We start from the raw sequence: 27,974 nt of genomic DNA on the forward strand, positions 1-27,974 counted from the left end.
GGAAGGAAGGAAGGAAGGAAGGAAGGAAGGACGGAAGGAAGGAAGGAAGGAAGGAAGGAAGGATGGATGGATTGATGGATGGATGGATTGATGGATGGATGGAATTCAGATAAGACTTTGCTTGTATAAATTTCAGTGCATGTAAGCCTTCAACTAATAAATAAGAAAAATTATACAGTACTGTGCTGAAGTCTTGAGCCTTATATCATTATGATTTACTTTAAAGGATTCAGACTTCCATGTAATCTTTTAAAGTGGGTCTTGAGCAATAGTTTTCCAGGATTTCTGGAGATCTTTCAAAGTTTTTATTTGTCTGCCTTTGACATGTTTGCAATCCAGTCCTTGGACTTGACTTTTTAAAGGAATTTTTTGCTTTTCTTTTTTTATTTTTTTGGTTAAGCCTCTTAACACTGGCCTATGAAGCATTCAAACATAAAAAATCATCTAACTTAAGGGATGAACCATTGTAACTACACATAACAACTCCATGGAGGATGTTTGTCAAAAAGCCATTCTTAACCAAGAGAAAAAGGAGAACAAAGGCTGAGTTATGCCAAAAAACTGGACTGAAAATCAGTGGTAACAGGTCTTATGTAGAGATGAATCCTCTCCAGACCCTGGACCTCAGTATTACTTGTGGGACCAGCCAATATCCAAAGACTTTTGGAAAGTTTTAAAAGAAGGCTAAAGATTAACTACTTCTTAGACAAGAAAGAAAGCTTTTCTAAGAGTATTCTGGCTGTGCTGAAGAATAAAGGTTTAAACGTTTTTTTTTGCCTAATATACTGCATTTCTATTTATATTTGCACCCTTCAATAACTTACTTTATTTATGTCTTGTTTTCTTGGCATTATATATCAAATGAGAAGACCTTTGCACTGAAATACAAAGCTGAAAATACAGTATCAGCCATACTAGTGTTAGAATTTACAGTTGTTTGTATCTGAGTTGTAAAATCTGAATTTTTTAATCAACTGGTCAGACAAAACAAGCAAGTGGGGACATTATTATCCTGCAACTATGACAGTTTGTTGTATCTAATTTCATGTTAGAAAGATTTTCTTTTTTTTTCATTTACTCCATGATACTTAAATAATCTTTTTTTTTTTTTTTTGTCAACAACTTTTCAGGAAAATGTTTGCTTTAGTGTTGGATAATGATGACAATCTTCTACTTGGTACCACCTGAGAACAAAACATTTATTTTAGGCAAAGAAGAACAACAAACCGTCAATATCCATCTGATTGGCTCTGATATACACACACACACACACACGCATATATATATATATATATATATATATATATATATATATATATATATATATATATATATATATATAATAAAACATGGTTGTAAAAGCTTACAGCATATTGAATGTTAATTATGGTTGGTTGACAGATAAATTATTAATTGAATAATTTCTGTAATACTATTTATATGTTAAGCCCTTAAACACTTTAGTATTTTTCTGATCTGTTAGGCTTCGAATTATGTAACAGAGGCTTTAAGCTCTTCCTGACTCCCTACATTTGTAAAGTTACAGTCTGGGGAAGTGGCAGCCGTCGACACCCACCTGCTGAACATACTGAGGGACTTCTTCCACCTTTTCAAAAGATGATTCATTCGGTGTGAGCATATAAAACAAGGCCCGGGCCCCCCGAGACACCGGACCGAACTCCACGGCTGCAGCCATTGCCAGCACCTCTCTCGCCGCTGTAGTCCAGGTACCTGCACAGGTGTTTCACACGGTGTGAAAAAAGTCCGTCCAACATATAGCAAGTCACTTATCAAACGCTCTGTTTTTTTATGTGCTGCAAAAGTAGGTCAGTCGCGAGTGAAAGCGCGTGCCAGCTGATGAAGAAAGTTCTGACAAGCAGGGAAACTGTGTTCGTTACGGATACAGCAGTCACAAGATCCAATTGCTGTTATGCTTCAATTATTACTCCACTGTTTATGAGACACAAGTCTACCTTTGATCTCGGTGATCCTTGTATGTGTCCCACTTCACATAACTTTATCTCGCGAGACTTCGTGGTTCATGCAGACTCTTGTTTGCGACCGTCCAGACTGATAAAACAGCCAAAGTCAAAGTTAATGTCAGTTTACATAGTGACTTTTTTCTTTCTCTCTCTCTCTCTATCTCTCCATTGCTCGCTCTCTCCCTCTTTCTCCCTATTTTCCCAAAAGTGTATGTGGGACTTTTTATATACCAGCATACATATTTTAATATTACCTAAACACACTGAAAAAATGGACATTTATGTTAATATTAACTATCTGTTTTTGTTTTTGTTTTGCAGATTTGAAGCAGGTTTACTTTTTTGACTGAAACCAGAAACGGCTTCTTGCATTTGTGTAGTTTAAACAAATGAGATAAAGAATATCATCAGTCATCTGTCGTTGTGTCCTTGGGCAAGACACTTAACCCTCCTTGCCTCCAGTGTTGGCATCACTGGTGAATGAATGTGGATGAATGTTCGGTGATGGTCGGAGAGGCCGTAGGCAGCCACGTTTCCGTCAGCCTGCCCCAGGGCAGCTGTGGCTACACAGGTAGCTTACCATCACCAGGTATGAGTGAGGGGTGGATGAAAAATGGATGCACAATGTAAAGTGCGTTGGGTGCCTTGAAATTATTATTATTATTATTATTATTATTAGTGTGCTTTAGAAAGTAACATGGGTTAGCACTGACAGGTCCCTGCAAACAGGGAACCTCTCCTCTTTGCAGCTTTGGAGTCTAAATGACTACAAAATACCGTTTTTGCTGTGCTTTTGTGTTTCCTCACAGCTGTTTTACGTCTCAACTGGCAGAAAACAAATTGAAAAGAAGTTTGGCAAATAACCTGAAAATGATCTTTCTTGTCAGCTGTGACATGGATTTCTAAGTTGTTTTGCATGTTTCATGTTTCACCTCTTGGTGTTTTAGCAATTTTCTGGTTCACAATGTGCCTGTTTGTGGTTATTTTGCTTCTGTTAGAGTCTTTTTAGGAGTTCTCAGTTGACTCTGGTTACATAAAACAGACGTTGCCCAAACCAAGGGGCTCCTGACCCCTCAGGTCACTGTACCTGTTCAGTAACTTTTGTCCAATGTATAACCAGCTTTTCCCTCCTGCTTCTAGTCTAAAGGTAACTGTTGGCAGCAAGTTGAATTTTAATGGACAAATATCAGAGATGTTCCAGTTTTGTTATCAAACACCAGCACAAAGCAAATACAGCTATCTTACAAAATGTGGGGTTTTTAACCCAAACAAGAGTCTGTAGACATCCTGGAGTTTGGAAAAATGTAGGAAAAATAATAAATGTTTAGTAATTATTAACACCAGCTGTCAGATTACATTGTAAAAGATTTTCCTACTATTAACTTATGAGGCTAAAGTGTCTTGTATTTTGTGTTATTTTAAACCTTGACACTGAACAGAAAATGTTTACCTCCATCCATGAACAGCTGGATGCAGCTGGTACTGTGGCTGCTTTCAATGGGCTATGTGGATGTGAGAGCTCAGGTAAAGACTGTGGCTAATAAAAGACACTGTCTTTAACTGAGCAAAGATACAGGCTGCACAAGAAGATATAAACAGAGCCAAGAAAACAGCTGATACAGACAGACTAAACTGGGGGAAGCAGGTTGGCCTGACTTACTCATCAGAATATAACCCACATATAAATACTAAGGATAATCTGCAACACATATGTTCTAAATCTCTCCAAATGTTAGCATAATAATGTTATACTCTCTCCAATCAAGACTCCACCTGTTAATACCTGTACATCAAATTTGTTTATGTTTACATAAACATTATCATATGTTCTTAAAATAACTCTTGAGTTATTTGCTTAAAAAAAATCGTAGCTAAAACGTTTAAACCTCTCACATGATCTCTTTAAATATACTGTAGAAATTTTAGTACATGATCCAGTTACAATCTAACATCCTAGTTTCATGAACTTGACAGAAATGGCTTTTTAACTTCCAGGTAAAGGTTTAAAAAATTGCCAAACAGCTTTGAGTCCAATATTCAGCAGCCAGAACATCGTTCCGCTTGCTATGATACTGGTCAGGACAAGGTAAAAAATAATAATAATAATAAAAAAAATCCATTTGAGACTTAAAAGATAAAAAAAGTTTAATATTATATTATGTTGTAAAGCACCCATTTGCTTTTTGCAGTCTTGTCAATCTGCCGGGCATGTCAATCACATTTTAACTGCCTGATTTAATATGTGTGTGTGTGTGTGTGTGTGTGTGTGTGTGTGTGTGTGTGTGTGTGTGTGTGTGTGTGTGTGTGTGTGTGTGTGTGTGTCATGATATGTATCAATATCAGCCATTAAATATTATGGCTGGATTCCTGCTTTGAAGCACCACCTACAGTATAAGAAAGCTGAAATCAGGTAGTCATATACGCCCAAAGAACATCTGAGGAACCAACCCAGACTAGCTGCTGGGTGTACTGGTCTTCCTGGCTGTACTGTTAAGAACTGATGAAATGAGAAGCCTTCACAAGCTAGACAGATAACGTAGTTGAAACTTGGTTCTGTTGTACAATTAGGACACCAGTAGCCGTGACTCAGCCTGTGCCAAGTAAGTGGGTTCTGGCTGCTACTGGTGGGCGGAGCCAGATTAGCATATACGGCATCCCCATTCTTGTCATTGAGAACACAGGTACAGTAATACCCAAGTGTTAGCCATTTTAATTCATCTTTTTTTTTTTGTCATTTTAGAAACTCCTAATTGAGTTTCCTGAAAAAAATATTTTGTTCAGGAATTAATTACTATTGAAGTGAGATTTTAAAGATGCACTATGGATGATGACGCGCCTCTTATCGACAGCTAATTCAACATCCATCTTGCATCCTACCTGTATTGTGAACTCTCTTCAGCCAGTAAAAGACAATCTTATCTTGAGTCTTGACTTATCTCTTGCTTTGTCCCTCTCTTTCTTTTCCTCTCTTCCTCCGATAATCTCTTCTTGTGTTTCTTTGCTGAATCAGCCATAATGCACGTTCAAAAAGGCCAGTGTGTTTATGTTCATTTACTAGCATGTGACATGGTGTGTAAAATGAAACTTAGCTGGAACACCACGCGGGTTTTCAGAAGAAAAAGCTGTGGAGTTTCTCAGCCTTGGGACTCTTCTAGGCAGCAAAAGCTAAAGAAATGTGCATAATAGATGTCACTGTGCCATCAAGTAGGAAAGTTAATAGGAAAGTTATGTAGTACATCTTTAAACAAAGTAACAACGAAGCTTTTACTATTGTATGTTGTTTTTTTCCACAATGACTGATTCCATTTATATGACCATTAAAATATCATTTATATGCCATGAGAAGAAAACAATGGCTGGTTTTATCAGGTTTTAATTGAAATTTAACTTGCATGCCTCAACTTAACTGTACTGAATCAATTAATTTGGATTCTGTTCAGGTCGGCTATATTTTAGGTTTTCCAGGGTCTTTTCAGAATCAGAGAGCACATATATGGACTATTATTTTTAATCTAAAAGTATTCAAACAGACCTTGTGGTTGCAGATAAGCTCATTTCATTATGGGTTTGCAATTTTCGAGGAGAAAAGGGTTAAAAACAAAAGAAAACATTGACACTCCTTACGACATGCCTTCTGGTTATTAACAATGTTAAATTCACTCTTAGATTAATTAGAAACTATGGTGCACTAATTTAATATATCATTAACACATCAGGCTCTCGGCTGTTCATGGCTTTCTCATTAGCTGTATTATGAGGCTAATAAGAAAAAGACAGCTTCACTATTTTTCAAATGCCTTTAAATTCTGACTGTTTCTGGTAAAATGTGCTTTTTTTTATTCTGAATGCAGCAGCTAATTGTCAGGACTGTAACAGAAGTCGGTTGTTGCAAGTGAAGTGCGAAGAACATAATAAGATGTAATTGTGCTGTGACAATTACTTGCAACGAGTATGTTTCTAATCTTTGAATTTAAAGCCAAGTGGAAAACGTGAGGGTCCTCTGTTTTTGTGAATACTCTGGAGTCGATGGCAGTGGCAGCATAGGGAAAAAGTGGATCAGATTCATTCTGTGGGTTACATCTGGGGGAGAAAGAAAAAAAATTAAAAACCTCAAATGGCGTGTGAGGTGCCTCTTAAACAAATTAGAATGCACAATCACAACGTGGTGAAAGATGAGATCAAGTCACGAAATTATTTTCAACTGGATTCTGTAACTGAATCTGATCCTTTGTGGGTTCTCTTGAACGTTGGCAGGAGTCCCAGCCCTGCCCCCAGGCAAAAAGGTGAATTTAACATAAGCCCACATCGCCAGCTTTCTACAGTCTGTGTAATGTTTAATTTATTTCAGCCGCGCGTGGTGGAATACGCATTCATCACCCTGGATCCACATGGACGGCTAGCTGTAAAAATGGAGGAGAAAAAAGGTTATTCATAAGAAATTCTATTAACCACTGGTTAAGTTTTTATTCAATTTGCAACAGTCCCTGAAAAGATTTAATAAAATCCTTGTTTCGGGTGTCAGATCTATTTGCAAAATGTCATCTTCAGGCAGAAAAGTATCAGCTAAAGAGCTGTCAGTGTTTATTACTGCATGAGCTGAACAGTCTGAGTATAGAATTATTGTTATGGTAAGACAATACTAAGAATTATTTACAGATCACTTATATTAGCAAAGCAAATTAGATTTCCTGGCAGTTCATTGGATCAATGACTCAATTACATCGAAATGTACATTTTATACAGTAGAAACCAATCGAGGTGCAGACTGTAAGTTCAACAGTGCAAATCAAAGCATTAGCCTGCTTCTCTCAATACACACAACATGGAATGTTAACAGTCCAACTTAATATGAGCACAAAAATACACTGCAATATTAAGTAACTTCCTATAACCAAGATATCACATTTCACTATTTATAATATGCTTTTTTGGGCATTTTTCAAAAAGATTTTTTAACCATTGGTACTCATGCACTCAGTTCTTGAAATTTACATGTTGCCTGCATGATGACATCATTTCCTTACAAATGCAATTCTTCTGTATCTTTACACTTATTTAGCATCGTTGTATGACGATGGCGAATCAGCAAACAGCAGTCCTTCTAAGGAAGGTCCTGAGGACGAGGCAGGGCCCACGTTTTGGTGGTGGGGGGGTCGGGGACATGTGTGAATGCGTCATAAATGAGCATGCTCAGAGCTCTGGTCGCTGTCGTGACTGTCCTCGTTGGCTAAGGAGTCTGTCGAGTGGTGCAGCGCTGCAATGCCAGAGAACTCTGACGGCAGCAACGTTCCCTTTTTCACATTCACCAGTTCTTTCTCTCGAGCCGCTGCCCCCTGCTGGCCGCCTTTCACTCTTTTCCACTTCATCCTTCTGTTTTGGAACCACACCTTCACCTACAGGGTTCAGACAACACGTCATATCCAGTGTCCTTAGAGAGAGAAAGCAAACAAGCACAACAAGGCAGCGACTTTCTCTTTTATGTGTGGATGTGCAGCTCCATCTGCCACTTGGCATCTACCTGTTTTTCCCTGACTCAGCAGCCTCTAACGTATTTACGTCTCTCAGATTGATGATTAAGCTGTTGCTTAAAACGGTTTACACGTCAAGTATCAGCAGAGGCTGCCTGAGTGTCGACACATGTGCCTGGAGGAAAGGAGGGGGAGGTGGTGGGCCCTGTCACAAAGGGTGGAGCTGGTTTATTTTTGGGGAGTGTCATTCCGAGGGGACCGAGCGGGTCACATGGTCAGGAAGTTAGTTGACAGCACAAACGTTTGTCTAAAACGTCAGGGGCGTACGCCGTGCTGAGTATCACCGCAGATTCTTTACAAGCCTTGGGGCCTTTTCTGAAAGCAAGAGAGGGGTGAGGGCTGCAGCAAAGGGTCACTTATTTATGGCTCTGTATCAACCCAGACTTGTTATTCTCAAGACACGCACACACACTACTGAGACTCTTGGTGTACCTGCACTGCTGGGAATTACACCTTTAGTGAGATTATGAAGAAATCTTGCGATTAAGTAGCAAACGTGCTAACCTATTTTACGGCAACCTTGTGCATTGAAAAGAAAAAAGAACTAAATTCATGTGCTGTAGTTTACAATTGAAACCTTCAGTTTATGCCAACTCAGGATGAAAGGAGGTTTTAAGTTTTAGCTTTACAATATTTTAATGAAATGTCACAGACAGATTTATACTGGGGTTTAATTTTTAACCAACTTTAGTCTGGATTTAAACCGATCTAAACTCCAAGCATGCAAGATGTCTTGGTCTGACACTCCCCCGCTGCTGTCTTTAAAAAATGTTCCAGTTTTCACAGCCTACGAGGACATTTAAACATCCATCAGATTTCTCCAAACAGCTCACGTAACATAAATCAAGTGCCGTGGCCAACCAACTGTATTGCCAATATTTACCTCACTATCTCTCGCTGTATATTTTCCCAGACAAAACCGAAGTCACACACAGTGTATGGTGCGTGAGCTGAAGAAATTTTAAGCACATTTTGAGGCTGCAGAAAGATTAATTGCAGCACTCTGGGCTGCAGTGGATTTTAGGTGGCAAACTGTGCTTGATGGCCATGTGGACTCAGTTTCTGTGTTACTTAGAAACTTTATGATGCATTTGACATTTTTTCAAGCCTTACTCTACAGGTGCTTCTAGACTGAGGAGTAAGAATTCACGTCTTTGAAAATGCCTTAAAACACACCTGCAGGACTTTCTTTTTTATTTGCTGACAGGCAGATTTCGCTTTGTAGGAATCTGAATCTTTAAACTGCACAGCGAGTGTTGCACTTTTTTAGCATCCATGCTCCCTTTAGGAATTAACCTCCACTCTTTTTTTCAGTTAAGTAAAATAGTTATAAATTCTGTTTCAAACAGTTTTTTCACATCCAGGCTTTGACTGAAGAAAAGCAGCGGACAAATGGAGTGACTTCAGGCTTCTTCAGGTCTGCTTTAATATAGAAAAGCACAAGAGGTCATTCCTGCATAAAACATCACGCTCTGGACTTAAAGGGACCATTTTTGAATAACAATGAATGATTTCAGTAAAAAAAGAAAAAAGCCTCTTACATTAGAATTTTCTTTTAATGTCCATGTACGCTTTGTTTGTGGCGCCACAGTTAATGTTTTTAGCTACATCTGATTGTAGAGCCTTTGCAATATTCACCAGCTCATTCTTAAGTTTTGGGTGTCACCTATCGAGTCATATTGTGTATGACACGCTGCAGCACAGGCTCATGGCGGTTTCTGAAATTCTCTCCGAGTTATACGGGATTGTCTGCCAGCAGATCTGAGTTTAAGCCAAAAATACTATGTGAGATAGCTATCTCACATAGTATTTTTGGCTTAAACTCCTCTTTTGTTTTCACTTGCTGTTTGTTCAGGTTTAGGAACTGAACGTGAAGGAAATGTGACGAGGTTAAATAGGGAGGGAAAATATTGTGACTTTTTTATATATTTACTAGGTAAAAAGTTCCTCACCATTTTCAACCAAATGTGACACAGATATAAAAAAGCGCAATTCCTGTCCCTAATGGTACAATGAATATTATACTTTAAGGAGGAATATAAAACTTAATATATGTAGCGTTTTTTATTGTGGGATTTACCTCTGAGACATCCCCTGAAACTAAGCATTTTCAACTCTGGCCTGATTTTTGCATTGAATCTACATTGTCACCCAGCAAAAATCACTGACAAGGCATCACCTAAGTGTGAGTTACTGCTTCCAAGAGGGTGTCATAGAACACCAGGTTGCACGGCACTTCCTTCCCCCAGCCATTTGCCTCCTGTTATTTATTTCATGTGCCTGCATTTTACAGTGAGCGGCCCACGCTCAGAGACCAATTTGTACTTACAGAGGTGGTGGGAGAGAGGAAGTGACTTGCTAGACAGCACTTCCTTTAACCCATCTCCCTGTCTTGACTGTGGCCTGCCTGAAAGAATAGACAGGAACATCTGGAATATGATAGTCCTGCCACACAGCCACATCTGGAGCACAATAGCCCTCACAACGAAGCTACAAAAACACAGTAGCCAGCTAAAAAACTTCCTTGTAGTCCTGAGGTAGCTTTTGTTTTCACAACATGGCATTAATGTGCTAATAGAGGGTTTAATAATGCCTGAACCCAGGGGGAAGCAGGCAGCGGTGGGTGGGAACATACTTGTCTTTCAGTGAGGTCGAGGTTGACGGCGATCTCGTAGCGTCTTAGCCTGGTTAGGTAGTTGTGGTGGGCAAACTCGGCCTCCAGTTCTCGGATTTGCTCCTTGGTGAAGGCCGTCCTCTCCTTCCTGGGCTTGCTACTCACGTCTGACTTGTAATTCCCGTCCTGGGACTCTGAAACCAAACACCACATAGGTTTGTGTTGCTCTCAGGGTGGATTTATATGCAACAAAAATAAAAATAAAGCAAATGTTATGTGGCAGGTGCAAGTCGGCAGGGGAAGAATTGAGGCAAGGTAAGGGAAACAATGAGGGCTGTCAGTCACTCTTTATTGTTCAGTCATTGTTTATGAATACTTTAAGTGGCTGGGAGGACTCAGGGCGGCTACACATGTGTGGATGACTCCACCAGCTGTGCTATTACAATAAGATGGCTTTTATGCTGCCAGTATGGATTTAATTTGTCTAAGTTTAAGAGAGAATCTACCAGTACAATTTTATTACTGAATCTGGAAGAAAAAAATCTACTAAATTAAACTGTCATTATTTGTAGCTACTTTGATTTCATCCTTAAAATGAGCATTTATTAGAACTAAAAAGGCAAAAACATTGTGCATGCATAACAGTACAGAGTTAAGGACTAAATGCAGTGCAGAAAGGGATCATACACTTGCTTATGAAAAAAAAAAAAATCCCAGACTTGTGTCATCGTCACATCAGTTCTGCAAAATACTTTCTCCTCAGACTTTCCAAAGAAAACACACATGGTTAATTTGCCCTTCCAAAACTTTCCTATTGTGAGCAGCTTTTGTGGTTTCTCTGCTGGATTCGCTTCAGATGCACATTGCACTTGAAGGCAGCAACAATCGCATGCTAATTCAGCTGTGGTCCGGTTCTGTAGCGTGTGTTAATCCAGCAGCTCTGCGTCGAGCCAAGCTGTAAATAATCCTGCAGCCCAGGAGCCAGACTCCCAAACGGTGAGAAGAAACTATCTCCTCATCTAAGATTTCTCCCCTTATGGACCCCCGTTGGCTCTGTTTTTTTTGTTGCAAGAAGAGTTTTCCTTCTAATTAAGCGTGTTTTTAGGACAAAATCACTACCTTAACAGTCTGTGGAGAAGATGAGGGGGAAACTGAAACTGTTCTGCAAGTTATATTTGCATGCCAAGGACAAACAAACAGATATATAAACTAGGAGAATTTCCACATGTGTTTTACCAAACGAAATATATCTTTTCTTGACCCACAGCTCATGTCCGGCTCCCCTCTGACCCTGCCTCTCCCTCCCTGTAATTTCAAACCGAGAGCTCTAAACTGCGAGTGACTGATTGAAGTGCGACATTTTCAGACATATTCACCCGCTCCCTCTGGTTTACACAGACATTGTGTAAAGAGAAATAAAAGTATAACACAGCCAGCTGCTCCAGACCAGCAAGCCTGGAGTTAAAACGAGCGGCAGGCTTTTATGACAGAGCCACTACACCACAGCAATTAGGTCTCTGCTGTAACTTTCATCTCTCCACAAAAAAGAAGGAATAATATGAGAAAAATATACAACCCAGACGGGGTACGTCGTTTAGGGTTCCCAAATGAACTTTGAAAAGTTCACAGAACAATGATGCAAGAGTACGATTTCTTAAATTTTTATCAACATGTGTGTATTCCTTAGAGAAAATTTTCCTTTTCTTGTATTCAAAAGAAGAAACTCAAACAGCCGCAGAGCTTATTTAAAGCTTCAAAGAAACTCTGAATGCCAGCCAGGGGCATCCGGCTCTCCACTACTTCATTTTATAACAATGCCTCGGCTTAAGTCGACTTAAGTAAGACTTCAAGCACCTTTTTATTGTTCCACACAGAAAATCTGGTAACTTTTAAAAGGACGACCACTCCCTTGACAGCGTTATAAACTCAGCTAAGACACTCTGCCCTTACGAGGCCTAAATTTCTCCAGCATGCCCACAAAAAACGAGCAGGTTAGCCTGAAACCAGACACCCTGACTCATCTCATTAGCTCACCCTGTGGCCTTGCTTGAGGAAACAATCACAACTGGGTATTAGAAGCAGAAAGCTGAGACGCTTCATATTTGAGAAAAAAAAATGAGGAGGGTAAAAAACTTAACATGGAAATGAGCTCTCAGGTTTTGTTATTATTTCTGTATCTAAATTCGGGTTTCGCTCAGGTTTCTGGTCCAGATGGTGCAACCTAATCAGAGCTCTATCACATGCAAAAGGCAGCAGTCTGATATTTAGACAGCTGACTGAGTCAGCAGCCTAGTTAGCCCCGATAATCAGCATGATTGGTGTTAGCGTGGTGAGAACGCACGGCTCATGTAATGAGTACGCATTGTTGCAGGGGAAGTGGGATTTAGAGGCAGGGGCTCAGTTTTCAAGTGATTTAAGAAAGAAAGTGTGCAGGTGCAACATTTTGCATGTGAAATATTTGACTTTAAACACAAAATAAACATTAAAACTAAAAAGTTACATAATTTTGACCTTTTTCAGCTCACATAGCTGTCACATGAGTTTCTGTTAAATTACATATTTATGTGAATTGTACGCCAAATTATTTACAGTTGTGTTCTTTTTTAATGGGAACCAGTCAAGAGTTTTTCTGTTATAATTTGCGAACTTCATAAAGTAGCTGTAAGCAATGAGGGAGAGAAAAAAATCCCTCTCAACCAGCATCTCAGGCGAAAACTAATCACATGAGGGAATATCAGCGGTCAAGTGTGAAGGCAGTGAATACAAAGAGGCCTTTAAAAGGTTGCAGGATCGGTCCTGAGGCTCCGCAATCCTCAAAAGGACAGACACAACGTCCAGCGCGGGTTTCTATGAAACTCTCACTAATATCACGTTCCCAGCAAGATCTCTGGCGACCCAACCCCAGCGGTTTGTCACACTGTGATTGATTATTTTCTGATTGCAGTCTGAAATGTTCTGTGGATCATAAGGGAGGATTTCTCTTATTTGAGCACCGTTAAAAAAATCTTCCAAGATTGGAAACACGAATTTACTGCTCCTAATGTCTATGTGTGGAACGTATCTCCATTTTATTACAGTAAACATTACATGTACGTATATATTTTTTTTCTTTTTGGGAAACTTTTAGGAGATGATTGCACCTGCAGTAACATTAAGGTGTAAATTACAAATTTTATAAAGTCATACACTGGTTTGTAAATGGCTTTAAAGTCCACTGCACTTTGGAAGTTTATTGCCACACATGCCGAGGTCAATTTATAAAAGTGTCCTGTTTTTTTTTAAGTAACATTTTCATGCTTGTTTGGGGTATTTAAAGAACTTATGATCAATGAAAAATTTTAAATAAGGACATCTCCAAAATTTATGCAAATTAATTTTTCAATGTACTATCTAAACCTTTAAAAAAATGTGACACCCTGACTCTGTTTCCTTCACTCTCATATTAGAACAGCCTTCCTGGCTGTGTATTATTTCAATCTCAAGATTCAGACCAGAAACAAAAAAAGTCTGAGAAGTCTGCGTCTGCCGGGGCGTTTAGTGCAGCACAAGGCGCCGGTGTTGCTTTTTACAATCCATGACATTAATTCTTTTCTGTGCGCCTCATTCTTTGCCCTCTGAAGAGTGTCACAGCAAACCAGATGTGATTTTTAAACTAAACATGCGAGCAGTCAGATGTGCCCACACAGTTATGATGTGGCTGTTTGTTCCACGCTCCGCTCTGCCTGCCGCCTCGCTGCGTGTCAGCCGACACCTACAAACTGCTTTTCTGACAGATTTTTTTGTTTTTCTATCAGAGCTGCAGAATTCCTAACAGTTGTGCTGTTGAAAGATTCAGAGTGACATGTACAGATGTCCGTGTTATTCTTAAACCCTGCTTGGAATTTTCTAAAATGTTTTTGTTTATATGAAAGTGTTTATCTTACAAAAAAAAGGCTTTCAAAGGATTTCACAGAAGGTCTTTGGTTGTGCAATGTGTCAAAAACAGAGAGAAATAACATACAATCGTTCCAGGTTTCCTCTTTTCTCGTCTCCCTGCTCCTCTTACCTGAACTGTCACTTTTCCTTTTGCCGTTCCTCTTCTCTGCCTCGGCAGGTGATAGAGTCTGTCTGCCAAAGTCTGCAGGCACACAGGAGGCCCCTGTAGGGGTGCTGCCGCTGCCCATACTGGGGGTGCTGGCGCACATACTGGGTGCACCGGGGTGGCCCAGGTCTGGAGGAGTGGGCAGGTTGTCATGGGATGAGTGGGAGTGCGGGTGGCAAAGAGTGTGGCGTGTACTGCCGCCAGGTGACGGCATCTGTGGGATATGCCAAGATGCATGGTGCTGAGGAGGGTGGTGATGCTGCTGGGAGGACAAGTGACCACGGTGGGGGTGGTGGTGGTGCTGTCCGGGAAACAGGCTGTCGTCGCCCGGGTAGCTGGAGATGATGCAGGGGGAAGGCGAGGAGGTGGAAGAGGAGGACGAGGACGAGGCCAGCTCGGGGTAGGAGACGTGATCCGAGCGTCCGTGAAGAGTCAGGGGAGACTGGGTGAAGGCGGGATGCAGGGCCTGAGCCGGGGCGTGGGGGCTCCGCAGGCAGCCGAACAGTGTGTGATCCATCATGTGCAAACACACACACACAGCCCTCCAGCGAAGGTGAGGTGGGAAAGACAAAGAAGGAAAGTTACTGAATCAACCAAAAAGAAAAATATCACAAGCACATATCCAGCTGCTTTTCTTTCTTCCTTTGACTTTTCCAAAACTTTTCCCCCTCAGTTAGAAAAATGAAATAGTCAGAACAGAAAGTAAAATGTGCTTTGAAATGTGGTAATCCAGAGCATGTGGCCCAGTTGCCAAGCTGTACAGGATAAACAGTTAGCCCAGGACGAGCTGCAGCTGAGCCTCTCAGATGTCAGGAAGAACAGGGGACTGGAGCTCGGAGCTGGAAGCTGGAAGCACAAGGAGGTTCCTAGGAACTGCTGAACGAGGGGAGCCGGCGGAGGGGATGTTATAAATAGGGTGTAACGTGAGAGGGAGGCTGGGTCATACACTGCATACTGACCACATACATATGATCACCCTCCAAAAAGCACAGCACAATAAATCTGTACTATTAAAATGGCTGAGCCTCAGGAAAGAAGGCAATTTATTTTGGACTTGGATCTGACCTCTGGTGGCTATCTTTTTCTCTTTTTTTCACCCCTTTTTTGTTATTTCTTCAAGAAAACAGCCTTAATGGTTCATGGGTGGGGCTGAAGGGAAGGCAGGTCATGTGAGGGGAAGTGGGAGCTGTGGAGATGTAGAGGGGGAGAGGTATCAAGGGTTAACTCAGCATGTCACCCTGTCTTTGTCCATCTTGACCCGCTTAAATGCTGTTACTCTTGTAGAAGCAGGCAAAGACTTTTGTTGCTGCCACTAATGATTTCCTTTGCCTGTTTTTTTGGCTGTTTGTCTGATAAGCTTCAACTGGCCTCTGAATTTATATTATTTATTGGATTTAATAGCAATAAAAACGAGTTAATATTTAGTCATATAAGTAGACTATCTGCTACCTCAGTTAAATACTGAAAAGCCAAAAAAAAAAAAAAACACCCAAATTGTGTTCATCTCGCTTTGAAATGAAACACATCGTTAAATCTGTCAACACATAAATACAGATTTTTGATTTGAAGTCAAAGGACTGTGTTTATTTCAGAAAATCGATGTGTTAAATGATTGGCTCCTAACAAATTACTGCTAAGTACCAACACAATCGAAAGATTAACAATTGCAGATGCCAGCGCAATGTTTTTATTGAACTCAAGCCTGTAATAATTACAGACCCATCTCTTGTTTACGTGGCCTTTTTCATCTAAATTAATGGAGAAAGGTTTTATAACATTTTTCAGTCTGGTTTTGAATCGAATTGCAGCCCCTTTAAGAATGTTTAATCACAGAGTCACCGCTGACTCTTGTATTGTTTAATCTCACAGCTGCTTTTGATAGCCTGGGTCATGACACTCTTATCCCCCGTCTTGAGTGGAGCGTCTGTGTTGGCGGCGTTGCTCTAAATTGGTTTAGGTCTTATCTCACAGACTGATCCGTTTCTATAAACTTTGGTGATTACTCTTTTAAGTTGGCTCCTTTGACCTCCTTTGTGGCGTACCTCAGAGGTCCATATAAGGTTCAGCTCACTTTTCACTTTTTATGCTCCCTCTTAGGTTAATTTTCAAAAGAGATATCTCTTTTATGCAGATGACACGTGTTTATTTTTGCTGATGACTGACAGCCCTCAGAAATATGTTTAGTGGATGTTTGTGAATTTCTCTCAACCTCAGTAGAAAAGAAGGTTATTGAATCTTGTTAAACCATTGATTTTCTATCTTGTTTTTTCTCTACTGTTTCCTGTTGGCAATCATATGTAAAGAACCAAGATTTTTCCTCTCTCCTTAACTTTGTATGTATATTTTATCAAATTAAATCAATTAAAAGGAAAAGCCACAACCCTGTTTTTGTTTAGGTTACTGTTGTTTGTCTCACACTTGGTTTAATTTGGAACTAATTTTTAGCAATTGCTTCAAAATACTACAAATAGACTCCTGACTGGTAATTATATGTAATTCTCTCATCATGGCATCAATAACTTGGTTATCCATATTGTATAAGAGTAATAATAAAATCTTGTTTATTATTTACAGCATAGATTTATCAAAATTTATCTATCAGGTCTACAGATTTCTTGCTTGTTCGCCTGTTCTCAACAGAGATCCAGATCCCCATTCAGACCTTTCTTAATTAATTTTTCCCAAATTCTGGAGTTGACAAATCCAATGTCTTCCTTAATAAAGGTGTTTAAATCCATAGTGAAAATATATGTCACTTTAAATTACTTCCAGTTATTTTTTGTATCTTTTATGTGTTAATGTTTTAAAACCATAATTCTTAACTTTAACTTCTCACTTTTTTTTTCTTAGCTCACTATTTGTCATGTTTCCCAAGGCGCATCATGTTGGTCAAAATTTGTTGTGTTTAAATATGATTAATAAATTATACTTAGCTCACTGCAGCAATTTATTGCATTATTTTAAATTATTTGGACATTTATTTAAGCCTGTAGAGTCATGAATGACCAAAAAGAAAGTCCTGGAAATCCCTTAAGTTTATGTAAGATTAAATATTTCAACTGCCTAAGACCTTAATAATACATTAAACACTTGTATCGCACATTTTTGATCCTCATGTCAGTGTCTCACTAAATCAGCCTGTCCATTAAAAAAAATGAATAAATAAATAAAATTCCTTGTAGTGAACAGAAATAAAAAAAGCTGGTAAATAGCTGGGAATGTCTCACTAGAGTCTGTTATTCTCAGTAACTAGAATATACAGTATGACAAATTAAAAAAAACTAAAATATTATAAAAAGACATTACTTTTAAAAATAGCTATAAATGTTGCATATATAGTAATGCTTCCAGAGACAAACATGACAAGGATTAAAAGTTTAAACTGCAGTGTAAATGTGACTAAATGTGGGATAATTGGACAATTCTTAAGAGTTTGAAAGTGCTCAGTTACATGATGAATACATTTAAGAGTTCTCAAGATAAATATATAAACATTACAAGACATTTCGCATAAATATTTAATACATCTTAGGAAAAATAAAGATAAAAACCATCATAAACATACTGTCTTCCATATGATTTGCTGAAACTATGGAAAGCAGTGATAGCAAACCTGCCGTGAGTACTGTATGCTAAGTGCAGCCTAAATCTAAGGAATACACATTCAAAATTAAACTAAACTAAAAGATAAAACAAAATGTAAATTTATGGCTGTTTCAGATGTCATGGCTTCGCCAGGTTTTACGGGGAAACAGCCACAATAACTCCACACTCTGGGGATCCAGTTGGACGACACAGGCTGTGCCAAAGACTCTGTGGGCCGCCTGAGAAAGGAAATTAATTCCTCTTTGAGAGAAAATTACTTTAACAGATAGTATGGCGGAGGCAGGCAGTAACTTTGCCGCTGTCGCCCCCCCCCCCCTCCACCCCTCATAGTCCCACCAAAGCCACTGAAGGCAGCAGAGGCAGTGCAGCGGAGGAAAAGCACCTTAGGTGAGTGAGTGTCAAACTCTTCTACTGTTTATCTTACAAATTAAGGCTATTAGCAGGTTAGTCCAGGCTATATATTTGCCCAGGGCCTTGAGCAGGTATTAATGCACACATGTTTTCAATCCTGTCGCTGGTCTTGCAGCACTGATGGCCTGTGGCGTGGGTGTTTTCAGTCAGTCTTTGCCCCTTGTGGGCTCCATGACTTAAAATTACTCAGTGTGTGAATAAGCATGTTTGTGTAAGAGATGGGAATGCACAGTCATGGATCAGGCCAATACTTTAAATTTAAAACATAATATTGGCAACTTCCATATCAATCTAAATTAATCTTTGCACGTTTATGTTTTTTAAGTGTCACTACAAAATTCATGTCATCAATTCAGATTCAATGAAGGGTTTAGTGTCTCATGATGATTTTCTGGTCCTATTCAGGAAAGAAACTCGGTGAAAATATATTGTCTCAAATAATCTCTGACATAATTCTGCAACTGCTGGCATTGATCTCACATTTTCTATAATCCCAATTAAATTAAAACAGGAAATTTAAAAAAATTTGAAGGGGTCATTAAAGTTTCACCTCTTCCACTTTTTTTTCACCAGAGTAGACGGAAACTGGAGGTAGACCTGCTGCTAAACCTGTGGCTGTCAGTCACACGAGCAGGAAGGATTACAGCAAACGCAGCTCAGTGCTGCTGTCATCAAAAGCAAACAAGCAAGCAAACACCTCGCTGCCTTTCCCACATCCATTCAAAGTTAACATGATCGTTTGCTGCATGAGCAAACCCCCCTCTCAAAGTTAATAAAGTTCGTACTGCAGAAATGCAACACCCAACAGCAGTGACAGGTTGTCACTTTGGCCAAAATTAAAAAAAATATGCAGTCTCTGCTTTAAAAATTACATGCTCACTTTAAATTCTCCTGCTTGCAAATTGCCTTTAAAGTCCATTGATAATAAATGGTAAAATATTACATAATAATATACTTGAGTAAATTAAAATATAATTAATAAATATATAATTATAAAATACTGTTATAGTTATAAAAATGTTGTTTCCATTGGAGCAAAAATAATTGCTGAATTCTTTTGTGGTACAAATACTTCACATTTATGTTGATATTGGGTTTTAAACCTGTGACCAGGGTTAAAATACAGCATGATAATAATAAAAAAAAAGCAGGTATCACCGACAATAATACCTAAAAGAATTTTTTAGAACATGAAAACCCCATCAACTCATGAACAAAATATTTAAGCTTTGAATAGACCTTTAATAAAAACTGAATCCTGTTTCTGAGGCCACTCACTTTCCTAAACTTAGCAGCTCCGGATGTTTTAATACGCTTCAGAGCAGAAACGCTTTGATGCAGCTCGCCGCTTCAGAGTGTAAAATGAGCATTTAAAAGACTCGTGTGTGTATGCAGTCATTATTAAACATTTTCCTCTTGTTTTAGTCTCCGGCTAATATGGAAACATTTCAGAGCTTGTACCACCCAGCGACCCTCTCCTAATATATAAAGCATGTAGCCAAGCACAGTAAGACTAGAACTAGCTGTAAAAGTTATACATCTTAAAGAAAATGTAATAATTCCTATGTAATGAGGTTTTCCTATAACAGATTTCTGCCTTAATAAAAAAAGAGAACATTATCTAGATTTAAAGACTGAGTCTGCTTATGTTTTCCTCTCACAAATATTCACATGCAGAAAAAATGTGAAGCAGTAAAAAGTGACCTTTTGTCAAACTCTTTATTTAAAGCAAACATTTTAAATGTGACAATGCAAAAACACATCTTCACATGCCTCAGTGTCAGAGATAAATTGCACATCTCCCTGACAGTGACAGTGCTGGAGATGAACATCTGCGGGTGGCGTGGAAACTGTTGTCGCTGCTCATTTCCTTTCAAGCTTCAGCCGCAGATTTACAGCAGTTGTACGGTACGGAGGAGAGCGCGATGTCAGTGATATATGACAACGACAGACAGTAAATGTTGTCTGCGTTTACAGCTCCATTACATGAGAGAACAGCAGCCTTCTCAGGGAAAGACGGCGAGGAGCTTCAAGGAGAAACTTGCCTTATTTCAATTCTAATGTACCAATTGGGTTTTTAATCTTAAGCAATTTGCATCAGGGTATAAAAAACATCTGAGGAAGATTTCTTTTTAAACAGAATTCATTATACTGGTTCAAAGATGTTTGTTAAATTGAGGTCTAGTTATTTTATGTCACGGTAAATTGAGGGTTACACATGTTATGGGAAACTAAAATAATTAAGCCAATAATAATTGTATTTTTTCTTTTAAAAGTTGATGTTAGTGCTATCAGCTGTGATGTAAAGCTGACAAAAAAAAATCATGTGTCTTCAGACTGTTTTGTCGTTTATTGGTGTCATCTAAAACGCGTGCTGCTCTTAGGTGGCCATTTTCTAAGTCTGTAATGGCCACGGACTGCCAGGGTGAGATCATCATCTATAATGAGGGACGGTTGGAGTTGCCTGGTGCGAAGGTTCCCCGCCGTCTCCAGCTTGAAAGCACTGGAGCCTGGGCAGACATGTGTGATGCTGTGCAGGGCCCCTGCACCAAGTCAGACCACACCTCAAACAGCCCGGGGTCACCACACTAAAACCTCCATTTAGATCTGGACTCAGTACAAGCGCCAAAAAACCAAAAGTAGCTTCGACTTCAGTCTGTCGCAGCACTAAGCTTGTTTCCTCCCAGACTAAATTTGTAAACGCCCTCCTTCACACTCCTCAGCGACTTCAAGCGAATAGAAATAGGTGCCAGGCGGGGACCAGTTCCAGACTTTTCAATAATCAGGGTCATTAGTGATTTTTATTGTTAGATCGGACTGCCCGCTCACCCGCGGCCCAACCAAAACCAGCCTGCACTGTAAAATTCTTGCTCCACACTACAGCGCGTGCAGTAATGCTGCAGTCTCGTTCCAATCACTGTGGAAGACTTCTGCCATATTGCATCAATCCAGCATCCCTGTGAAGGTCCAGCTTCAACATGCTGTTCCAATAAGGCAAATCATTTAAAAGAGTGAAGTCAACCTTTTATGATTTAACGGCTTCCTCCTCTCTTTTGGTTCCTAGGGATTTCTGGATGGTTCCCAAGGAATTTGTTCCACTGAGTTAGTATCAGGGTGACAGGCCTGTTTTCTGACTAATGATAAGTCAGTGTGGTGAAGCTCATTAACACTTAATTCTGACTTTCTTCCATTAGTTTGATTTTTGTGTTATGTTGGATCAGCGATACTCTCATTTGCAACCATGTCTTCTAGAAATAAGGTTTATTTACAGTACGACTAATGTGCAACATCTCTAATGGAAAACACACCAGTAAACATTCACTGACAACCCATTTTCTTCAAAAACATCTTGCAATCCACATTACAGTGTATCATAATTCAGCTTTTTCATATGTTAAAACACGAGCAGCTCTCCGGCTAAGTTCTGGGAAGCTGTGGTTTGGTTTAATACAAAGAAAAATCTACAATCACTCGAGATCCAATGTGTTTATTCACATTTAACCAAAAACAAGATATTTCCCAACTTTAATCAAAGTGGTTTTATTGCCTAACCATAACCACAGTTGGGAAGCTAACTCTGCTCTCTGCTGCTCACATCTTCCTGTCTCAGATCCTTCAGATCCTCGAAAGGAACCATTGTCTCAGAAGAAAATCCAGCATTTTCCACCACAACATAGTTATGAAAATAAATCATGTAACATACTGACATAATTTTCAGTTGATGACGTTTTGATTTGTTTTTTCTGAACTTAAGTTGCAGGTAATTGCCATCAGATTTAGCCAGAAGAGTTGTTTACCAAGACTTTTTGGTCATTTTTATCATATCTTTGCACATTTGTGAAGTATGTTGGGCTTTGCATCCAGTAGTTTTTATACAGATGTAGCTCAGATTGAAACTGTCACGCACTTTAATCTATTGGCATGTGTTCTGGGATGCTTTTATTTATGTTGTGGACATGCACAAAACTGCATGGATGACTGTTAGAAAAGAATTGTTAATCATATTTAGCTGGTGTAAAAGTCTAAAATTGGAGGCTTGATGGTTTTACGGGGAATCACAGATGATTGTAAAACAGGACATCTTGTTTTATTTCTACTTTGAAAATGTCCTTTTTTCCTGTCTATCTTTTATTCCTGTTTTAAGTCTCATTTTAGAGTGACATGGTTGGGTTCAGGTGTGTAAAAAGTCTTGCCTACAGGTGGCAAAACTAAACTTCTTCCTTTCCACATGCTTGTGTTCACTACATGACACTGATAGTCGCTACAGGATAACAGAGGCTTTATTAGGAGGCAACTTGACGTAGTGTCTAGAAGCTAAAAATATCTGGTTAAGGGAAAATTAATGGACTCACTTACATATTTTAGGCATGAACAGACTGGGCTGTCTCATTTGGGGGTCATCCAGTGATGTGTTGCACCTCTGAATATTCAAAGTCACGATATGACAATTGTTTATTCACATTATTTTAATGAAATGATAGTTTGGACAATTTTGTCACTTGGGTAGGATTTGGAATAAAGACATATTGGTTAAGATTAGAAGAGATAAAGTCCATTATTTTTATAATCTTTCATGAACACCAAGTTGCTGATTATCTTCTTTATAAGTAAAAACACCATGTTACAATCTGTCACTTCCTAGTTAGTTTATGAATAATGATTTGGAAATAAAATTACATGAGTGCAATTAAATATATATGTGTGTGTGTGTGTGTGTGTGTGTGTGTGTGTGTGTGTGTGTGTGTGTGTGTGTGTGTGTGTGTGTGTGTGAAGACAAAATTTCATACTTTGTGCTACACCCATGTCACTTTTATTGGCACCATTTTTGCATTTCGAACGCAACCATAAAAAAATCTGATCCACTGAATGTAACAAGGTCATTTCTTCCATCATTAAAGGTCCCATATTATGCAAAATTCACTTTCTGAAGGTTTTCTAACAGTCATATGTGTTCTCATAGCCTGAGTTTGAGACCCAAAAATGAGAAAATTCTGTCTCCTCTCTCATATGCTTGCTCCACTTTTTAGCGAATGTGTGATCAAACAGGTGAGTTTGAGACCTTTCCCTTTGTGATCTCACATACAGAAATAACCACTGCTCCTGGTAGTGGCCATTGACCCGTACCCCTCAGACACTAGAGCTACATTTGGAATGGATGAAACTAAGGACCTAGGCTGAATTTGAGGTAATACACTTTAAAAACAATGTTGTTGGACCTCTGACACACATAAAAAATTGTTGAAAAAATGTATAATATGGGACCTTTAAAAACATGACCCATGGGATTGTTTCTGTGGAGAGTAAAGTATTCTACTGGATTAAGTTGGTGTTTTGAAAATTATTTGTTAAAGCATAAATTTTTAGAGGTAACTCAAAAATCTTTTTTTTTTTAATTGGCAGACAAAGCTATCAGATACAATAAAAACCAAAACCTTGCAATAAAGATTTAACTTTGAAAGCACATCGAGTGATGCAAATAAATTAGATTTTAAACAAAGTTTGTGTCTATGAGCACAAAGATTTTGGTTTCCTCTATTGTAGCTGGTTGGTATATCAGGTGGAAACCAAGAAAATAATTTAGATTTAATTCCCCAATGAGGTACTAATAACAGGTTTCTTATTCTTATTTACAGGCATTTATACTTAACATGCCTGGTTAAACCTTCACTTCACTTTTCTGTATGTCTCCAGTTTAATAATTAATTAAAGCTGTACTTGACATTGTATTAGGTATTGTATTGATAAAGGCACCATTCCATGTCAACACAACCAGGGGTCTCCACCACACATTTTTCACCTAGTTTATATATCCGTGCATTATTTTCTTTTCTTTTTAACAGGTGAAACATGAACCTTGCTTAACATTTTAAGCAAGTTTAAAATAGTTATATTCCTATCAGCCTGCTTCAGGTCACAAATATGTACAGTCCTGTGCAAAAACATCCAGTCACCTCTCATTTCTTAATATATTGCTTCAAAGGGGCCAGCTTTTTTATTATTTTTTTTATGGTTTTCAACCACACAAAAGAAAAAAAAATGCAAAGAAACACATTTCCTGGCAATTTATGATGAAATGAGGGTTGGACTGGGTGTGAGTGACATTATACTCAGTCTCGTGCTTGCTAGCGACACTGTAAAGATGGGAGAAATTATGATCTTACCAATCCTATTGGCAATCGGCTCATATGTCTTATCAATAAAAATAACTGAAAACACCTGGGTGTACCCTGCCTCTTGCCTGCTAATTGCTGAAATAGGCTCTAGCTTCCTCATGGTATAGGAAATGAATGAACAAATCATTATGGCGGAATTAAAATATATATGAGGAGATAAAACCTACAATATCTTTCCAATGCAGGCAAAAAAAACAAAAAAACAGAAAGAGATCCTTGAACCAAGGCAAAAGAACAACTCCACTGCAGAAATATAGATGATTAATGGAACCAAACAGATAAACTTTAACTTTGATCATTATCAGTTAAGATGTAGATAAGTTACATTAGCAGTTTACACGTTGTTGCTTGACTATATTTTCTGTTCTTGTCTTTGCATTTTAAATTATTGCTTTCCATAAAACATTTCTTTGCACCAATTTACTGTCTATTATTTAGACTTAGGTGAGGTGAATGTTGTGAATGTTCTTTGTGACGACTGCCTGTGGGATTAAATGTTGTGGTAGCCATTCATTTCGCTTATGGTCCAAAAACTGTTTTAAATGTCTTTGAAACAGGACAAAAACAAACTTGAAAGTTTAACCAGTTCCCTGGACGCCCATAATAAAATGCCAATTGTAAAAACAGCACAGCTCAGTGGACTCCGTTGAGAAATATTGACATTACTCAATGGGACAAAAAACATGTTTATATTAACATACTGAACAACATGAAGGGGGAAACGTTATTTAATTTATAGCATTGACACTAATCTTAAATTAAAAATAAATCTCACTGTTCACATCTTTCAGTCAACTGTAATTTTGCTTCACATTTATAAGAATTACCCACCTTTTAACTGTATAATCAGCTGTCTCCCTTGTGTTTGATGTTGCAGCAGTTGCAGGTCTTAACCTCAAAGATCCATCCCAGTTACTTCTGAGCATCTCCACAATGTGACCCAAAGACCTGAAGGTGCAGGGACCTTTACTGCTCTGAGGTCAGGCTGTGTGATGCAGGAGAACAGTGACCTCCACTGGTAGTCAATAAAAGAGGTCTGTGATCTTCTGCATGTAGGGGTAAAGTACACACCAACCTATTAGTGTATGGTCTGTGGTGTTACTTCATGTTCATATGTGTGTATAAATGTAGCTGAGGATAATGTATAAGCATGATTATCTAACAACACGAAAAAGAAAACGGTCTGGTTATTTCCTAAGCTGACCAAAACGTACAAAATGAAATCCACCTCAAATAATGTAATCTAATACTGACTCATTTTCACTCAGCCTTGTGTAGTCATTACATTTAGTTGTGTACTTTTGGTATGATTAAATAGACAGGGTGGAGAAGCTTTTATCAAACACGTTCAGTTTGTACAAGATACATTCAGCAGATTTTAAATAAGTGTTCCCAGAAGCCCTAGAGAACTGAACACTGAAGTTACAGTTATTTTACACAACATTTAGAAGAAGAGTTTTAATAATCCTTTAGATAAGGCAACAGATGCAATACTTAAGTTCCTTCACATAGGATTGTGGATAGCTATTTATAATTATTTTAATGTCTTAGGGTCCAGTGCTCTTTATAACTATTCTAAATTATTGTGATGGCTGTACGTGTTATAACAGTTTTACTTACCATGCACAGTGTAATGTTAAACCAAGACAGTATTTAATAAAGTGAGTGGAACACATGCTAATCGTTACCCTTACTATAGTAAAGCTTAGTGAATATGTATTTTTAAATTGGCAGAAAAAGGATATTTTCAAGCAGTTTACCTTTTGTTTAGGAATTGGTGAGCCTTTGGGAATCTCCTTGGCCATGTTAGGATGGACTGCGGTGAGATGACACTGGAGCTTGAAAATAAACACAAATTTCTCCCCTTTTTTTCTATGAAAAAAATATAACTCTTCCAACTTGGGTGTCATGTTCTTCTCTTTATATTTGCTGTCTGCTTTTCGTTTTCCCAGCTCAGTCATGATGATGCCGGTAGCGCTAGCTTAGCTTAGCTTAGCTAAGCAAGTGTAACGCTGTTTATGTCTGTGCTACCGTCATGGACTGTGGGAGACTTTATCTACACAGGAACGTCATTTTAATCTTATGTATCTGATATTGGTATTATTTAATATTCAAACACCTTTTTTTTTTTTTTAAAGAGACATACAGCCAAAGGGCAGCTGCATTAGACGTTCAAACTGCCATCAAGGTTAAATTAGCAGTGGCCTTCTAATTTACCAATAACTGCTCAGTTACAAATAGTTAAGTTATGAGAATAATCACACTTATAGAAAGAATTAGAAAATAATATAATTTTAATAACATCAGTAATTAAGACGATTAAAGAGAACAATTTAAACCAATCATTTTCAAAAAGTTCAGCAAGTTAAATATGACCCCTTTAAAAAAGGTTAAATGTCATTAAGCCAACTGCTCAGTGGACTTTATTTTATCCTATGATGTAAGATTCATGGTTTCATACAGGGGGAGTTGAAACATTTGCTCTAATGGAGATTCTTCACTTCCATATGTTTACATCACAGATCATTTTTACAGAAGGCGTGTTTGAAAATTCAGAACTATGTGCTTGACATTTATCTGTCTGTAAATAAATATTGTGTCTTACCAGCAGTTATGAAGTCAAGGGTTATTGCTGCTCAGTGTCAGTCAGATTTAGCTCTTGCCCAACAGAAACTCTGTGACCTCTGCATATTTTGCACTGAGAGGGGTCATGGGCTGAGTCTCCAGGGAGCTGTTCTGCTCTCCATCTCCTCTCACGCTGGGGAGTGGAGTTCCCAAGCATTTCCCCTAACTGTGGTCTAGAACAATCCCATGTCAGCGCCCAATCAGAAGACCGGAGCAACAGGCCTCAGCCGTGTGGACATGACGCATGGCCAGGACAATGGGAGGATACAGAGGCATGCTGTAAGGGTGCAAAAGCAGCCAGGGTTAGATAGGTTGTTATACAGTGAAGTGTCAATTTCCTGTATTTTATGTTGTGGCACCTCAAGATAGCTGAAGTCATCTAAGTATTTTCTTTTATTAAATATGATGACCCCCGCTGCATAAAAGATAATCTATAAAATGTGTTGCCTGTGGATCATTTCCATGGAGAGTCACAGTAAAAACTGACCAAAGTCGAGTCTTTCTCCTGCTTGTGTGTCGTGACATCTGTTGAAACCATAGCCCTGTTTTCAGCAGGACCCTGTCCTGTCCTGTTTCCAGTTGCCGTAGCGACGGGGCAATGTGCAGGAGGCAGAGCAGGGTTTGGTCCAAGCTCACTGGGACTGAAGAGGAGGCGGCGGTTTGGACGGGATGGATTGCATTCAGTTCCAGGGCTTTCCAGAACCTCCCAGGGGCTTCATTAAAACAAAAGGAGGAGGAGGCGGAGGAGGAGGGACTTCCTGCAGCAGTGAAGCAGAAATACCATGATCACATAAGAACAGAAGGTCCACACACATACAGCAGATTGCAAAGTTTCTTCTGATGAGTTATTAGAGTAAACTTTGATCATTATCAATGAGCTCCAGGAACTACAACAATATTTATATTTATTTTATCTGTATTTATAATCACATTACACCTCTATTGTCTATAGAT

The 27,974-nt window shown here is 38.8% G+C and overlaps 2 protein-coding genes across 6 annotated transcripts in view; both read right to left on the reverse strand.

The window, feature by feature from the left end:
- The window catches only part of agmo (alkylglycerol monooxygenase), a 67,686-nt gene extending 65,706 nt beyond the window's left edge, over positions 1-1,980 (reverse strand). Inside the window, exon 1 of the mRNA XM_041988108.1 lies at positions 1,577-1,980. Coding sequence (XP_041844042.1) covers positions 1,577-1,696 — 120 coding nt within the window. The 5' untranslated portion in view covers positions 1,697-1,980. The remainder of the gene's footprint in view (positions 1-1,576) is intronic.
- Positions 1,981-6,431: 4,451 nt separating this feature from the next.
- Positions 6,432-27,806, reverse strand: meox2a (mesenchyme homeobox 2a). 5 transcript variants are annotated; one of them, XM_041987058.1, is made up of 7 exons: positions 27,508-27,806; positions 27,001-27,297; positions 26,156-26,211; positions 25,227-25,441; positions 14,170-14,747; positions 10,146-10,318; positions 6,432-7,375 (listed from the first exon to the last, which is right to left on the reverse strand). In XM_041987058.1, exons 4-7 carry the CDS (start codon positions 25,319-25,321, stop codon positions 7,157-7,159), a joined length of 1,065 nt encoding a protein of 354 aa, XP_041842992.1. In that variant the 5' UTR covers positions 25,322-25,441; positions 26,156-26,211; positions 27,001-27,297; positions 27,508-27,806; the 3' UTR covers positions 6,432-7,156. The 5 variants fall into 5 exon arrangements, with proteins under 5 accessions (XP_041842992.1, XP_041842991.1, XP_041842993.1 ...); XM_041987057.1 differs by having other exon boundaries at positions 26,156-26,233; XM_041987059.1 differs by having other exon boundaries at positions 14,170-15,391; positions 26,156-26,233.
- Positions 27,807-27,974: the final 168 nt, after the last annotated feature.

Source organism: Melanotaenia boesemani, chromosome 6, assembly GCF_017639745.1.
Source record: "Melanotaenia boesemani isolate fMelBoe1 chromosome 6, fMelBoe1.pri, whole genome shotgun sequence".
In the NCBI taxonomy this organism is placed as follows: domain Eukaryota; kingdom Metazoa; phylum Chordata; class Actinopteri; order Atheriniformes; family Melanotaeniidae; genus Melanotaenia; species Melanotaenia boesemani.